Source organism: Capra hircus, chromosome 20, assembly GCF_001704415.2.
Source record: "Capra hircus breed San Clemente chromosome 20, ASM170441v1, whole genome shotgun sequence".
Lineage (NCBI taxonomy): Eukaryota > Metazoa > Chordata > Mammalia > Artiodactyla > Bovidae > Capra > Capra hircus.
In genome coordinates this window covers 62,549,389-62,567,376 of record NC_030827.1, presented here as the reverse complement: position 1 = coordinate 62,567,376, position 17,988 = coordinate 62,549,389, and the positions used below count along the sequence as shown (strand labels likewise).

General features: G+C 46.0%; 1 protein-coding gene across 1 annotated transcript in view; it reads right to left on the bottom strand.

Moving 5' to 3' along the window:
* The window catches only part of DAP (death associated protein), a 63,236-nt gene that overhangs the window by 31,080 nt on the left and 14,168 nt on the right, over positions 1-17,988 (bottom strand). Inside the window, exon 2 of the mRNA XM_018065627.1 lies at positions 16,732-16,828. Within this exon, the coding sequence (XP_017921116.1) occupies positions 16,732-16,828 (97 nt within the window). The remainder of the gene's footprint in view (positions 1-16,731; positions 16,829-17,988) is intronic.

Below are 17,988 nucleotides of genomic sequence, written 5' to 3'. Positions count from 1 at the left end.
ATAACATCTTCCTCCTCATTATAATGCAGAGTCATCACAGTGCAGTGTTGATGGGGCTCCTAAGGATTCATGAAAAGGAGGCTTATCCATCTTGACCTGCATCTGAAGAGGTCTGGTTGCCATCTGAGTGCATCTGCCAGCCATCCACTTGGAAGATTATTAAAGAAATGCCGAAATACAGATGCGGCATCGTTCAGGGGCAGAAAGACACATATAGCACAAAAGTAAACCTGAGAGATTTGTTTAATGAGCCATTGAGCACAGGCAGCCCATTTCCCTGTGCTACCCTAAAACTGTCTTACAATAATTTTTAGTAAAAACTTAAAAAGATTTAAGAGCACAGCACCTCTCATCCTGTTTAAACCTGAAATGGTTTATAAATACCTACCCAGGAACTAGGTTGGGAAGATTCCTTAGAGGAGGAAATGGCAACCCACTCCAGCATTCTTGCCTGGAGAATTCCATGGACAGAGGAGCCTGATGGGCTACAGTCCATGGGGTCACATAGAGTCGGACACGACTAAGCAACTGAGCACGCACGAGCACCCAGGAACTACTCTACGCCCAGGGGAATGCAGAGGACCTCAGAGAGGACTGAGCCGTCTCCCCAAGTTTCTGGAGGACAGAGTTATGTTTTCTCATCTCCTGTCTAGTGGGATTCTAGATACGTGGAAGTATCTCCATAACAACCAGCGACCGATGTAAAATTCATGCTGTGTTGTTAGTTCTCTCTCCTCAAAGCTTGCAGAGATTCACTGCCTCCTTCCGTTTCACTACAAAAGTCCAGAAAGAGAAATCGACTGGTCTACAAACCTTGTGCTACAGATGAGGAGACAGGCCCCAAAAGCCAGCATTCTACCTGGGACCACCCAGGGGCCACGGGCCCCCATTTCCTCCTCCCCAGCCAAGATGCTACAGGCACATTTCAGGAAAACGTGGAAACCTGATCCTTGAGGATGGCGTGTACCCAAGTGACTTGACTGCATGGTCATAAGGGTGATCGAGATTTAAAAAGGAAACTGAGAAGACCAACAGATAAACCAACAGATGAAAGGCCTGAGAGGGTTTCAAGGGGACTATTTCTCTGCTCTGGTTCTGGGTCTCCCTAAGAAGCCCTTGTGCTCAGCCCCACACCTGGGTGTTCAGAACTTCTCATTCAGGATGACAGCCATCTGGACACAAAGCCACAGGCTCTGAGTGTCCAGAGATACTCAGGGTGGGATTCCCTCCCCTTCCCAGGAGGAGAGGTGGGGGTCAACAGACGCTTACTGGCCTGAGCCTCACTCCGCCTCAGGCTCCCCTCTGACTCCACAAACACAAAAATAGAGATTTCTCGTAGAAATCCACCCTGCAGGCTCAGCCTTGCAGAAGGTGGCAGAGGTTTGCATCTGTTTCTACCTATAATCACATTCAGAAGCTCTGGCAAAATGAAAACAGCCTCTCCCATTCTTTAACAGTATTTGTTCTGGGTCCATGTGGCACCACCCTTCCCATTTAGGCCATTATTCCTTTTTCCCACTTAAAGCCATAATGAATTTAGGAACCGTGAGTCACTGGTTTTACCTTGACGCCAACTTCCTCTCATTTGTACTTCGGTCTGGTTTCCTTTCTTTCGCAGCTGACTTTGAAAACCTTGAATCTATGGCTTCTCAGATAGCGCTGGATCCAGTCTTGTCCAACCAGGGATTGAACCCATGCCCCGCCGTGATGAAAACACAAGGTCTTAACCACTGGACTGCCAGGGAAGTCCCAGGCTCTCTTTTCAATAATTTTTCTCCAACGCCTTGTGAAAAGAGGGCCAGTTGCCAGAAGACAAGGGCCGGGCAGAAAATTAGCAAGTCTTCGTTGTTGGTTTTGATTTTTTTTTTAATGTAATAGGAAAGGACATTAAAAAAAAACTTTTTATTTTATATGTGTGTATAGTTGACTTACAATGTTGTGTTAATTTCAGGTGTACAGCAAAGTGATTCAGTCATACATATACATGTATCTCTTCTTGTTCAAGTTCTTTCCCCATTTAAGTTGTTATATAATACTGAGAGGAGTTTCCTGTGCTGTACAGCTGGTCCTGTGGGTCCATTTTAAATATAGCGGCATGAGTCTTTGGAATCATAGGTTTGGGTTCAAATCCTACTTCTGTCAGTTTCTATTGGAATGACCTTGGGCACATCATTAGCCTTTCTGAGCAAATTTCCTCATTCATAAAATAAGGGTCCACCTTTCCTGTACGTTGGGAGGACAAAATAAGACTAAGTATATAAAGTCCTGGTTTAAGAGCGGCAGGTATTTATTATTATTTGACTTTCAGACTTTCTGAATGATGCTGAATTGCTTGTTTGATAGCAGGGACCATCTTCTAAACTTATTCCCTGAAGCTTGATTAAGATGAGACATAGTCATAAACGCACCCAGCTGAGTGACAGATGCTTTCTCAATAGATTCAAGTCCCATAGAAACAGTTCAGTCTTGCTCTCTGGACACTTCTCAGAGTGTCTGGCTCCTTCTCTTTGCAGTACTTATAAATATGGTGACCAATTAGGAAGTTGTAACTACTTATGAACAGCCAAAAGGTGAATTGTTCATATAACATTTTCTACCTTTTCTAATACATGGGCTTCCCAGGTGAGAATCTTCAGTAATGAACCCTCCTGCCAGTCCAGGAGTTGTGGGTCCCTGGGTGGGGAAGATCCCCTGGAGGGGGAAATGGTAGCCCACTCCAGTATTCTTGCCCGGGAAATCCCATGGACAGAGGAGCCTGGAGGGCTACAGTCCATGGGGTCACAAACAGTCAGACACGACTGGATATGCAACCTTTGGCATAGTGTTGATACACTTCTGACAAGCACATAGACTTCATCAGACAGACAGGGATGGGGTCTGACTGCTCTAAGTGTGGTGGGAGCAGGCAGCACCATGCCACCCTCCTAGAATCTCGGGCCCACCCGCCACACCACACCCCACCCAGCCCATGACATTTTGGCAAGATTCTCAGGTGATTCACAAGTGCTCTGAAATCTGAGAGGCTCTGTCTGCTCCTGAGGAGCCCTCCTGCTTGGCTGAGCACTGCTGGGGAAGTCCCACACTATCCACGCCTCCTCCCTCCACCCCACCTGTTAAACTGCAACCTGTAAAGGATCTGGGTTTTACTTTACCTGCCAGCCAGCCAGTGTGGGGGAAACAGGGAGATGTCAAGTACAGATGTCATATATATATATATAGTCATATATATATGTATGTATGCATATATATGTGTATATATATATGTATGTATGTATTTATGGCTTCCTGATGGCTAAGCAGTAAAGAATCTGTCTGCTATGCAGGGGACTTGCGTTCAATCCCTGAGTTGGGAAAATCCCCTGGAGGAGGGCATGGCAACCTATTCCAGTATTCTTGCCTGGAGAATCCCATGGACAGAGGAGCCTCGTGGGCTATAGTCCATGGGGTCACAAAAGAGTTGGACATGACAGAACAGCACATATACACACACATATACTATTATATAACTTAATATTGTATTAAGAGAGTAGATCTTAAATGTTATCATCACTAAAAATGTTAATTATTTTGAGGGGGTGGAGGTGTCAACTAACCTTATTGTGGTGGTCACTTCACAATGTATACACCTATCAAATCATGTTGCACACCTCAAATTTATGTGTATGTCAGTAATATCTCATTAAAGCTGGGAAAAGATAATAAGAGTGGAAAACCTGGAGGGAATCAGGGTTTGGTGGAAGAAAATGATGTGTTCAAATCTGTAGACAATTTGAAACATTTTTTAGGATCGAGATATTCAATCTCTATATAATAGAGATTTAATAGACAATTACATATAACATTAGGATATTTTCAGTTCACTTCTTTTTAGACACCAGAGTGAACTCTGATTTTTTTGTTTACTTTTAATTTTGTTTACTAGTAATATTTGTTGACAAATTTCTACTGTTTTATGAACTGTCTATTCATGTTCTTTTTAATTCCTTGGGACTGTGACAGTTTTACGATCAATATGCTCCACATTCATTTCCAGTCCATGTTAGGTTTTTAATCATCACTGGGCTGTTGTCTATGGGGTCACAGAGTTGGACACGACTAAAGTGACTTAGCAGCAGCAGCAGCAGCAGCTATTAAAAAAGAAAAAACATAAGTATGGAGTTACTTAAAATGCTGGGGAAAAGGTTTACACAGCCCAAGGGGCAGGCAAGAAAGACAACACTAGGAACTTTGATGGATCAGCACGCCTTTCCTTTCGCCTTATTTTTCAGAGCTTCAGGGAAATGAAATATAAATAGATACACAGAGTGATAGACTCTGGGCGCAAGAAGTTAAAGCAGTGCTACTGATCTATAACCTGACTGCTCTGTGAATGTTCTTCAGACAGGTGACCCGCCAAAAGTCCAAGTGAACGGATATCATCAAAATCCCAGGTTCAAATGAACCGAGAGCCAGGAGGAACACATTCTGTCTGAAGGTAGGTGTTTTTGGTCACGACCCGCTGCAGCCGCTGGGAGAGAAACCCCTGTACGTGGAGACCTCAGGCACAGTGTGAGCGAGGAGAGGAGGGCATGGGGAGGAGGAGGAGGCTGTGGGGAGACCCTTGCCCGGCTCACCCTCCAGCAGGAGCATCGCTCACCCAACCTGTCCCCAAAAGCCCCTTAATGCTGTTCCCTGGCAGCTGCAGTCTCTCCCTACCCGTCAAAATCTCATATATGCTCCCAGGCTCAGAGTATCAACTCTCCATTGTTAACTCAACAGCAGGTTCAGTAACTACACTCACGAGTTAACCACCTTAGCTTTTCTCTCAACTCCCAGAACTTATCCAACATTGCAGGGTATCAACAGTACTTCCTCCGCAAAAACTGTAGATTTCAAAACTGTCAGAAAACGACTGCATCTGGTCCACTTTCTACTGAATCCCTTTGTCGTAAAGCGAAGTTCAGCAGCAAAGGTCCAGCTATTCCTTAGGAAGGAATGTTGTTAAAGAAAAGGGAACCAGTTAGTCCCCCTATAATCAAACTTAAACATCATACTCCACTGCCATCTTTGAAAACGGGCACCCGAACCAGAACTTGGCTGTCTCTACTCTGTCCTCTTGGCTTTCCATCCTTTCATTTTCAGGCCTCCCAAGATGCCCCCAGAAGGGTAAACAGCAATTACTTCTCTAAATTTAGTCAGCCTGGCTGAAGACGCTCTGAATTTCACCACCATCACTCTGAGGGAATCAGCTACAAAAGGAGCAACAGATGCCGTTTGGAATCTTTGCTTCCCCTCTTTTCATCTTTAGTTCTGACTTACACAAGTCCAGAGTTAGCCAGAATAAAAAGTTTGTGGTGGCGGTCCAACTTTTGGACAAATTCTTGGGGGTGCCAAGGATATACTCTTCTCGAACGTTCTGGGATGCTCCCCTGTGGGGCTGTGCTCACCTGAAGTGCCGGGAAGGAAGCCAACCACCCCAGCAGCACACCAACCAGCTGGTGAGTAGAACTGTGTAATATCTGCCCTTTTGTGAGTGGCTTATTCCACTTGTATTCATTGTTTAGTCGCCCAGTCGTGTCTGACTCTGTTTGACCGCATGGACTGTAGCCCACCAGGCTCCTCTGTCTGTGGGGTTTCTCAGGCAAGAATACTGGAGTGGGTTGCCTTTTCCTTCTCCTCTCCAGGGGATCTTCTTGACTCAGGGATCGAACCCACATCTCCTTTGCAGGCAGATTCTTTCCCACCGAGCCACCTGGGAAGCCCATTTCACTCAACACAGGTTAATCCATGCTGTGGCGCTGTGACGGGATTTCCTTCTTTCCTACGGCTGCCTCGTATTCCGTTGCATGTATACACCACATTTCGGCTACCTAGTCATCCACTGATGGACATTTAGGTTGCTTCCACCTCTTGCTTATTGCTAATAATGCTGCCACGGGTGTGCAGATAGCTCTTGGAGACACTGTTTTCCATTCTTTTGCCTGTATACCCATACATGGGCAAAGGCTTCTTCTCAACATAAAAATCTCTGTGAATCTCTTCCCAATAGATGTTTTGCTTCTGGTATCTAGACCTTTCTAGGTCTTTAATAAAATCTGGCATCTTATCTGTCAGGAGCTCCACCTGGGAGAATCTGGATTAGGTGACCTCTCAAGTGTGTACAGCTCTAAATCCAATGATTCTATGAGAATTTCTTGAGTATAATGCCATCCTCATGACTCTGGCCCACATTAATGACTATATGTTCCCCTACAAGACGTACACAACCAGAGATCAAAGTCAGTCTCTCCCCAGAGAGAGCTGAGGGCTCAATGGAATATCCCAGAAGGAGGAAGAATTTTCTTCCTTAACACCGACCTTACCTGGCTCACCTCTTTCACCAGTTGGAAAATAAGAGGTAACCAAGTTACTAAGTTAATTAACTATTTACCTTTAAAGAATCAAATTCTAAGCTCATTATTACTGATTCACTAAGCATTTTCTGAGTGCTACGCATTCTAACCCAGCTGAAGTCAACAGAGTTTATTTATTTTTGTTTTCCTCATTCATTCTTTTTTTTTTTTAATAGAGCTTATTTAAATAGAAGGCTTAAAAATTTCAGGCATAGTCATTGTAATGTAATAAACTCAATAAAGGGCTCTTGTTTCTATGTAGTTATTTTTCTAGGGAGCATTATTCTATGTCGTTATTATTACATATTGCATTCTGTAAAATCCAGCTGCTGGAGACTTGATTTAAATTCAGTTCCTATGTTTATGTAATAAGGAAACGCTCTTGATAAATATTGCAACCCTCTGAGGAGCACCATAAAAACAAAAGAATTATCCGTTCCAAGAGGCTGGCTCTGGTGCAGACGCACAGGGCTGCGTCTGGAGATGGAAGCCGATAGCTCCATCTCCTTTCTCCCCTTCTTCCATCTGATGAAAGGTGGAGGGCAGCATGGGGGTCTGGTCAGGAGGCTGGGGGACTGTGGATGAAGGGAAGCGGATGCTCAGAAGTGCATCAATCACACCTCGTTTCCGCATCCCTTACGGTACCAGATGTTGGGTAAATACTGCCTCCAAGCCCATGACCAGCAGCGCCAGGCGCCAGAGGACAGTGGGGCCTATCACGTGTCCCTTCTCAGCCTCACCCTGGCGGGGTCGAGCCAGGCTCCCCTGACACAGGGATGCCCACATGCTTCCTCCCTCCACTGAACGGTGAGGTTCTGATTCACCACCCACCAGACCCCAGCCTGCTCAGGGCCCATCTAAGGGGAGCTCAGACTCTGAGTTCCTGATGACACCACTGCCCACGACTCCTGGGACACAAAGTATTCTGCGTCCCACGCCAGTGGCTCTGTTCATCCCATAATTCTGGACAAAACTTCTTAATGTACCTCGCTGTGCTCCTCCCGATCATCCTAAAATACATGTAGTCATGGGTTTTGGAAGACATGGAACTACATACAGCCAGAGAGGGGCTTCCCTGGTGTCACGGGGGTAAAGAATCTTCCTGCTCAGTGGGACATGGGAAGCCTGGGTGGGAAGATCCCCTGGAGAAGGGCATGGCAACCCACTCCACTATTCTTGCCTAGAGAATCCCATGGACAGAGAAACCTGCTGGGCCACAGTCCATGGGGCTGCAGTCGGACGCGACTTCGCAACTGAGGACACGTGCACAACCGGGGAACTCCTACTGGAGCCATCACGCATCAGTCAGTGACAAAGCCAGTCCTTGTCTCCAGAAGGCCACAGCACAGTAGGGGAAAAGGAAAAACGTGCTAATTATTTTATTTACATTTATCCTCTATCTAAAACACTCAAACACAATGAACTAAGCGTCAGCGCTCTTCACTCACAGGGACCATTTTGCCTGTCTGCAGCTGACTGTCCCCGCTCCGGCCTCCTGGTCCTTGGGGCTCCACATGGAGCAGCAGGGTCACCACCCGCAGGGCCCGGTGCCCCTTCCTTGGCTTCCTGTGTCTGACAACATACGCACGACACTGTCTGGTTAGTGGGCTAAGTAAATTCTCCAGTTCTACCTTTGATACATTTCAAGAACCTAGAACTGTGCTCAAATATACAATGAATGAATTTAAACTAACTGTGACAAGATGAGGGGGCTTCCCAGGTGGCACTAGTGGTAAAGAACCCGCCCGCCAATGCAGGAGACGTAAGAGACTCGGGTTGGATCCCTGGGTCGGGAAGATCCCCTGGAGGAGAGGACGGCAACCCACTCCAGTATTCTTGCCTGGAGAAAACCGTGGACAGAGAAGCCTGGCGGGCTACAGTCCATGCGGTAGCAAAGAGGTGGACACGACTGAGCGACTTAGCACATACATGACAAAATGAACATGTGGCTTCAAAAATTACTGCAAAAAGAACCCTCCAGAGGCTGAGGTTACCACCAAGATAAGCACAATAAAAAAAGAGACAAGCTCAAGCTTCTCGTCCTGGTACAAGTATTTCACGAACCACATTACAAACACCGAAGATCTAATTAGACTTGACAGGAAGCCACCCTTTCCCACAAAACCTGAAGTCACCAGGAAGGACATTAGAAATTTAGATTTACATCCTGAATCATTAATGAGAAACACTACCTCAAGGGTATTTGGACCTTGAGATATGAGCTAATGACAATAAAAAGTCATAATGGTTGGCAGGATATTTAAAACACTGCTTATTTCACCTTGATCTCATACATTAATATCCATTTGTATACATTTTACAATGTATATAACAGTAGCAAAATATGCACAGTATAATTTAAAAATGAATATACAAATATGGGGGGTGCAGGCAAACAGCAATTTTTAAGTTGATGGAGGGCCTTCCCTGGTGACCCAGTGGCTAAGACTCCCTCTTAATGCAGGGGGCCGGGGTTCGATCACTGGTCAGGGAATTAGATCCCACATGCCACAGCTAAAGATTCCACATGTTACAACTGAAAGACTCTGCACACCTCAGTGAAAATCAAAGATCCTACGTGCTGCAACTAAGACCCGGCACAACAAAGGGAATGAGTAAAATAAGTACTTTTTAAAAAAATTAAAAAAGTAAATTTGGGGGGTGCACAGTCAAGATTTGGAGCCACTCCCCTGATACAGGGCACCCACTGGGATGGGAGGGGCAGACTCCTGCAGTGCTCAGCCTGGGCAACTGTACATGCTTGCACAGAAGCAGGAGCCATTTGCCGTGTAGGACTCACAGCTGATAAGTTATCGTGCTGCTGTTGGGATGTCACTGAAGCTGGGCACTGCCAACCGCTGCCTCTTGCCATGAGGTGCTGAAGCTTGTTAACAGTTGAACTGTGTGTCCCTCTGCTCCCCCTGCTTCTTATGTTAAAGTCCTAACCTCCAGTAGCTCAGCATGTGGCCTTATTTGAAAATAAACTTGTTGCATAGTTAGTGGAAGCAGTGACAGATTTTATTTTCTTGAGCTCCAAAAATCACTGCAGATGGTGACTGCAGCCATGAAACTAAAAGACACTTGCTCCTTGGAAGAAAAGCTATGACAAACCCAGAGAGCATATTAAAAAGCAGACATAACTTTGCAGACAAAGGTCCAACTAGTCAAAGCTATGGTTTTCCGGGAGTCATGCACAGGTATGAGTTGGACCATAAAGAAGTCTGAGTGCTGAAGGACTGATGTTTTTGAACTGTGGTATTGGAGAAGACTCTTGAGAGTCCCTTGGACTGCAAGGAGATCCAACCAGTCCACCCTAAAGGAAATCAGTCCTGAATAGTCATTGGAAGGACTGACGTCGAAGCTGAAGCTCCAATACTCTGGCCACCTGATTTGAAGAACCGACTCACTGGAAAAGACCCTGATGCTGGGAAAGATTGAAGGCAAAAGGAGATGGGGGTGGCAGAAGATGGGATAGTTAGATGGTATCACTGACTCAATGGACATGAATTTGAGTAGACTCTGGGAGATGGTGGAGGACAGAGGAGCCCAGTGTGCTGCGGTCCATGGGGTCACAAAGAGTTGGACACGACTTAGCAACTAAACAACAAGAATTAGTTAAGATGAGGTCATTGGAGTGGGCGCTGATGCGATATGACTGGCATCCTTATGAACAAGGGAAACAGGCCCCAGACACACACAGTAAGACAGCCGTGTGAACACTAGAGTTCTGCCACCTCAGCCCAGGAACCAGGAGGGGGCCTGAAACAGATCCTCCCCTACTACTTTCCAAGGGGACACAGGCCTGCTAACACCTTAAATATGCACAGTATAATTTAAAATACGTACAGTATAATTAAAAAATGAATATACAAATATGGGAGGTGCAGGCAAACAGCAATTTTTAAATTGATGGGGGGACTTCCTTGGTGATCCAGCGGCTAAGACTCCCTCTTAATGCAGGGGGCCCGGGTTCGATCACCAGTCAGGGAATTAGACCAAAGTCTTTTAGTTGTAACATGTGGAATCTTTAGTTGTGGCCTGTGGGATCTCTAAATTCTCAGCCCCCAGGGCTGTGAGACAATCCTGGGTCTGTGGCACGTTACTCTGGAAGCCCTACGGAGATGAATTCACTGCTTCTTTGAGGGGAGGCAGGCTGCCTGGCGAGAAGGCCCTACTATAACCCAGGTGGAAATGCCAGCAGGTGCCCCTGAGCCTTTGCAGAATGATGGGGAGAGGAGGGCTGCCTTGAGGAGGGGCTGCAGATGCTGTGATGCAGACAGACGCTCCCCACCCCTTGGCAGGCTCTCCTGCGCTACCCACTGACCTGGGCTGCCATGTGGGGACCCGGGCACGTGCATGAGCTGTTAACCTTCTGCAGCCCAAGCAGCTCCAGGCAAAACAATGACTTTCACAGCTCACTGGCTGGCATACAAACGGTACCACTTTGTCCATGCCCAGGGGGCCTACAGACACGGAACACTGACCATTGAGCCTCCTGGGCAAACCTGACAGTGAGAGCTGCCCAGTATCAACGAGACTCTCCCCATGTCCCCCACCAAGGCAGAAAGGACCGTCCATCACTACTTCCTGCTGCCATGACAGCGTGCTATCTATTTTACTCTAGGGGTTACAATCCAATACTATCATTATCTATGCCATCACAAACTATTCCAGCTTTGCCACTCGGTGTGCCTTCTGGCTGGTTTCTGTGTTGTTCTGACACGTCTCCATCCTTTTGGGGACACTTCCTTGTGTTTTGGCACTATAAGCTGTGCCATCTGGTACTTCTCCAGCCCTGGTTCTGGAATTAACCACTTCTCCAAAATACCTTTGATTGGGGAATGGTGTTTAGAAACCAAGATCCTGGCACTAGGGGGTGCTCGTGGCTATGTGGTGACAGTTCTTTAGTGCCCTCTCAGTGAACACAGCTCAGATGTGTGTACCTCTTCCACATATGTTTATTTATGCATGTATGTTCCCATCTATACCTACTATCCATCCATCCATCCATCCATCTATTCATCCAGTTAAGCTATGAGTTCGTACTGAAGTAAAGTGTTAGTCTCTGAGTCCTGTCCAACTCTTTGTGACCCTATGGACTGTAGCCCTCCAGGCTCCTCTGTCCATGGGATTCTTCAAGCAAGAATACTGGAGTAGTTAGCCATTACCTTCTCCAGGGGATCTTCTTGACCCAGGGATGGAACCTGTGTCTCTTGCATTGCAGGCAGATTCTTTACCATCTGGACCACCAGGGAAGCCTGAGTTCATACTAATACCTCTAATTCTAATTAAATATCACTGTTATCTTAGTCTCCCCCTTTCTCTGACTGTGAGAAACTTAACTCATCAGCCACAACATATTTACTTTGTTCAATCTTCGTGCACACATAAAGCAATTTCAAAATCACTAACCCAAACTCCTGTATGAAACATTGACTAACTGGAGTGTAGCATTTATGCACAGCTTTTTTTTTTTTTTTTTTTTTTTTTGCGTTTCTTTTTTGACTTTAGCCTTATAGTATCCAGTCAAAACAATGTTTCCTGAAGATACTTAGGTTAGGTCATTTTTTCCACTGTACTCCTTGCAGTCGATAATGGTAAGCATTTGTGTTACACTTAGGGCCATCTGTTACTGTGTGTATTCCATCTTGGGTATTTCCCACATCCTGGAAGATTGGAATTGTTTGCTTATTTTGAGCGGGGAGGTATGTGAACATGAAACAGCATCACAGCCCTAAGTCAGTCCTGTACAAACTGTGGAGCTCAGGAAGGGCTGTTTCCTCCTGACCCCTAACACCCCCTTTCCCCTACCTCACTCCTACCCCTTTCCAATCCACCCTCAGTCCACACCAAGCTTCCATTTCTACTTCACTCCTCCTGCCACCTACCTTTTAAAATACTTTCTACCCAGCTCGATTCATGCTAGGGCCTCAGCGCATGTTCGCCACTATACTGTATGTTAGTGGATTCTAATGACCCCTGAAGTCCATTCTATGTCTGCAGTTTCTCTGTTACATAATGAAACTGGACACTTTGACTTAATATGCTCAGCAGATGGCTTTGAGAAAAAAATCACAACTTTCCTTGATTGGGTCAGTTCTGAGATCAAATCTTGCACCCACTCAGGAAAGTATTAGCTCACAACAATGAAGCCTCTTACTTGTCTTGGATACAAAGAGCCGCAGGTAACCAGAATTCAGCCTGATGGGAATGTTTGGAAAACATTTTCAAATTTCTGCTACATTATTACTTTTTTAATAGCATTTTTAAACAATTTGGTGGTGTAAGGAATTATCTTTTTAATATCTGAAAAATGACAGGATTAAGATGTGAGAGTTGGACTGTGAAGAAGGCAGAGCGCCGAAGAATTGATGCCTTTGAACTGTGGTGTTGGAGAAGACTGTTGAGGGTCCCTTGGACTGCAAGGAGATCCAACCAGTCCATTCTGAAGGAGATCAACCCTGGGATTTCTTTGGAAGGAGTGATGCTAAAGCTGAAGCTCCAGTACTTTGGACACCTCATGTGAAGAGTTGACTCATTGGAAAAGACTGATGCTGGGAGAGATTGGGGCAGGAGGAGAAGGGGACGACCGAGGATGAGATGGCTGGATGGCATCACAGACTCGATGGACATGAGTCTGAGTGAACTCCAGGAGATGGTGATGGACAGGGAGGCCTGGCGTGCTGCGATTCATGGGGTCGCAAAGAGTCGGACACGACTGAGCGACTGAAATGAACTGAACTGAATTGAAGCGGACAAAGGGTAACATAAAGATTTGCAAAAGAAAAGTACAAGTAAGACTGCTTTGAGGTTTTTTTGGGTCATACAACAACCTCTTTAATGCTCCAGTTGTTCATTTTCTCTGCAATCAGTATTTGATTTTCTGATTGGGAAAGGAAGCCACCAGAGATGAGTCAGTAAATGCAAAGCCAGCTTTAAATATCTAGGAAGGAAAGCAGAGAGTTTTGCAAATGCATATCCAAGGAGGAAATTGGCATCTGAGATTATGCACTTATTTTCATATCTGGAGAATGCTTGGCTCAAAACATGATAAAATAGAAAACTTTAGGATGACGGTAATGTGAATTTTGAAGTCACATGCCATGACATTTCCAAAGAAATCAGTGTAAAACATTACATGTCTGACTAATTCTGGAAATAACTATGGCCTTTCCATATGTAAAGGAAAACCAGCCCAGTGTCCCAAAAGCTTGTTATAAGCTGTAATTAGGCCATCTACTTTGGTGAGGCTGCATGGGTGGGAACCTCCCATGAGGAATATGGGAAAGGTCATGGGCAACCCCAGAATCAATGTTTATTTTATAGAGGGATCTAGGACATCTCTCGTGGCTCAGATGGTAAAGAATCCACCTGCAATACAGGAGACCTGGGTTTGATCCCTGGGTTGGGAAAATCCCCTGGAGAAGGGAATGGCAACCCACTCCAGCATTCTTGCCTGGAGAACTGTATGGATAGAGGAGCCTGGCAGGCTATAGTCCACGGGGTCACAAAGAGTCAGACATGACTAAGCTACTAATACTTTCTTCATTTTTCTGGATTTACAGTCTATATTGGTCCTGAAAATATTCTGTCAGTTCAGAGGGTACCCTATTAGGGACATGGGATTCCAAGTCAAGACAGATTTGGGGCTGAATTCTGGCCAGACCACTGACTGGGTCAGATAAGCTCACTGAGTCCAGGTTTCTTCATCTGTGTAATGGGTAGCTTTTAGGTGGTATGAACATTAAACCCAATGGGAAGCACTTACTAAGTGCTCAGCACAAAAACAGACACTCAGTTGGTACACATAGTCCAGGGGCTAAGAGTAGGGGGCTCTGGACCCAGCTTCCAGTCTGGGACGCTGGCTAGGCCCCTCACTCACTGTGTGACTTTGGAAAAGTCACTTAACCTCTCTGAGCGATGGAAGTGGGAGTAGTAATCCAGAATGGGGACAATAATGAAAAGCCAACTCCCAAAGGGGGATGAGAATAGAGCAGTTGCAAGGATCAAATGAATCAACATGGGCAGAGCCCCCGTTAGAACTGGGCTAGGTTCACTGCACTCTGTAATACCATCAGTGATCGCTAATAACTATAATTATTCAATCAGCCCACTAGAAAAATGGAGGCTGCGTGGTGGTGGAAATGGACTATTACACAGAGTGCCAGGTCTGGTGGGGGGAGTTTGGAAGTTGTATTGGCAACATACACCGATAGCTGCAGTGTCTACAGAGACTTCCTCGCTTCTGTCAATGGTGATGGTGGGAGTTTAACCCATAGCAGTGAGGAGAGAAGCTGTTGCCCAGAGGACAAGAGCCATCACCCGGACGAGGAACACGGTGCAACAGTGTGACTGCAGGGAACAAACATACCCTGGCTCATATGCAAACCCTGCCCTGCAGTTAGCCTGATTCAAAAATACCTGGTTCCAGAGCAAACTAGCCTTCAAGGTGGGTGAGAGACTAAAATCTAGGGTGCTGGGTGTCCCCCTCCTTTCTCTTGCAATCGTTCACCCTCTGGAACGTTTATTCACATGGTGCATCTCCCATAGATGCTGTATTTCACCTCATGAGAAAACAAAAAATCAATAGAAAGAAAACAAATGGGCTGTTCTGTCTTTATTTCTAAACACGCTAAGAAATGATCAGCTGTCACTGTACTGACACTGTGTTACGCATGGAAGTAGCTATTTGTCCCTTATTGCACTTAAACTCATGCAGAAAAGCATATTTCTTTAATTTCCCAGGTTCCCTCCCTCCCCAGATACAGCTCTCTGTCTCATCCTCTCTCTTCTTAAGGAACCAGTGGATATGAAGGGAAATGACATTCCAGGTTTCTAGTGGAAGAATGCTATAGGTCACATGCTTTTATCCTTGGTTCCAAGTCCAAGAATGTTCTCAACACCAAACATTCCAACTCTTATGCAGGCAAAATTTACCCTGAACTGGTCCAAGTCTGTAAATCTTTAAAATACATCTCAGCTGGTATGAACATCATACACAGATTCCAACAGGCTGCTTGAGAGCCCACAACAGGTACTGTATGAAATGCATATGGTCTTATTCTGCTAAAACCTGCTTCCTCTCCCCAAACATTAGAATTTCTGAATTCTGATATAAATTAGGCCCCACGGTTTTCAGATACAGGACCGTGGACCTGTAGGAGAATTCCTGATGTGGTTATGTTCCAAACACAAATCTGTGAAAATAGCCAGTGGAAAGAACATTTAAGACTTTTCTTTAAACCACCTTCTTCTTTTAAAAAACCAGAACTTGAGCTGACTTTCCTGGTGCTGATATCTCATGATTTAAAATGGGCAATAATCACTCAGAAACTTCTCCCCAAATTTTGTCCTCCCCTCCAGGGACCGCCCTAAGTGACACCTGATGTTTTACAGAAAATACCCAATGGCACAGCATATACATAAGCAGATATGTGGGGTCATCAAAGCCATGCACGTCCTTCTCGGAGGTGCCTGCTGTCAGGAGCTATTCTTTTGGAGCCTGGCCTGCTCGGAACCCCAGGCTTGGGGTTCATTCCTACTCAGTGTGGCCAGCCCTGGCCTCTGTGGACTTCAGCCTCCCATGTGTAACCCAGGGAGCATTCCACCTGCTATTTAGAACTTTTGGAATGAAATGCACAAATATGGGCTGGCTGCTCTCCACACTTCCTTTTCCTCTGGCTGAGACTCGGCTGGAGACGAGTTACATGGTGCAAAGCTCAGTGTTCATTTCCCTTTCTGGGGACACGCTCAGAGTCAGGTGGGCACTGGTGGTGCGTGGCTGTGTGTTACAGGTGGAAGGAGATGGGCTTGTATCAAGATCTTTGGACCAAACTTGACATCAGAACCTGCAAGGAAAGCAGGTGTAAACAGAGCTGGTGGTGTTGCAGGAAGGTGAGCTGTTGGGGACCCAGGGATCTGGGGGCAAAGACGTCATTTAAGGGCACTCAGTCACTCATCAGGGTGTGGCCTCGATGATTCAAGGTTTGGCTGAAACTGGCAAAGCCCTAACGCTTGTGAACACTATTTAAATTGGTGGTTCTCTGCCCTGACAGCCCAGAGACTCAACTAGAATGGCATTTTCAAAGGTCTGTGGGTGATTTCAATGTGGTGGTGGAGAGCTTCTGCCCAAAGACGGATGTATCCACTTAGATTTATTCGGGAAAAGGGAAGAAGGCGTGCTCTAGCTGTTCTGTTTCTCCTCTGTCTCGGGAACAGAACCCCCTCCTCACTAATCAGGAGAGGAAAAGCTCACAGCACAGGGCCCCAGGAGCCCAGGATTTATCGGAAGCAAGCAGCAGAGAACAAATGTTAATGTTTAACTGAATAAGGGTGACTTGTGAATCCAGAACTTTCTTACCTAGGGCTTTCCCACTCCTGGTCGTCCTTGTCCTTCTCTTCTTTGGTGTCTCCAGAATGCGGGTGTTTTTGCACAATTCGCATCCCACCAGCTTTCACTGAAATGAAGAGGAAGGTGTGTGATCAGTGTGGTCACGCAACCACCAGATGGCAGGGCATCTACTCAAAGGTGTGTGGCTGTCCCATGGCCAAGTCCCGACCAGCTGGCAGTGACAGCTATTAATCACGGAGAAGAGTGCTATTGCTGTTCTTGAGTCACTAGGTCACAGCTGAGTCTTTGCAGCCCCATGTACTGTAGCTAGCCGGGCTCTTCTGTCCATGGGATTGTGCAGGCAACAATACTGGAGTGGGTTGCCATTTCCTTCTCCAGGGGATCCTCCTGACCGAGGGACTGAATCTGTGTGGAGGCCCCAGTACTGCTTGGGGAGATTCAGTATGACAGGATGCTCAACACTGTCTGGTGCTCTGGAGCCATTTAGAAACTTTCCAAGGCCCATCTGTGTGCCTGGCCTCCTTTCAAGTTGGTAAGAGCAGCGGTGGTACCAGAGTACAAACCATGGGGAGAAAGCAGCCGCCGGCTTTTAGGTTTTGCAGTTTTGTGATGCAGCAACGGCTCTCCATCCCTGCCTGTGACATTTTCTCAAATGCCGGTGGTGCTCTGATGGGGGTACAGCCACAGGCGACACAGGCCATCGGCCGTGTCACAGCACAGAGCTCGCTCTGGTGATGGCCTTTCCCAGACTGTGCTGTGAAACCCTGGGGTTGGCAGAAGTTAGGTTTGTTTTTAAAAAACAGCCTTATTGACATATAATTCACAAATGATGTTGTCCCCCCAGTTAAGAGTGCACAGTTCAGCGATTTTGTGTATATTCAGAGTCACACAACTGTGGCCACAATCATTGTCAAACAGGATCATCACCCTCAATGGAAACCCATCAAGGGTCCCTCTCCAATCTGTCCTCTCCCCCAGCTCCTAGCAACCAGTCAACTGCACCGGCCTACTCTGGACACCTGACATAAATGGAGTCATAAAATCTTGGTGACAAGATCTTTCTCTTAACGCTTCCAAGGTTTACCCATGTTGCAGCATGTGTCAGTACTTCATTCCTTTTTTCTTTTAAAGATTTTCTTTTTTGGATGTGGACCATTTTCAAAGTTTTTATTGAATTTGTTACAATACTGTCTTTGTTCTGTGTTGGCCTTTTGACCTCGAGAAACGTGAGATCCCAGTTCCCCAACCAGGATGGAACCTGCACAT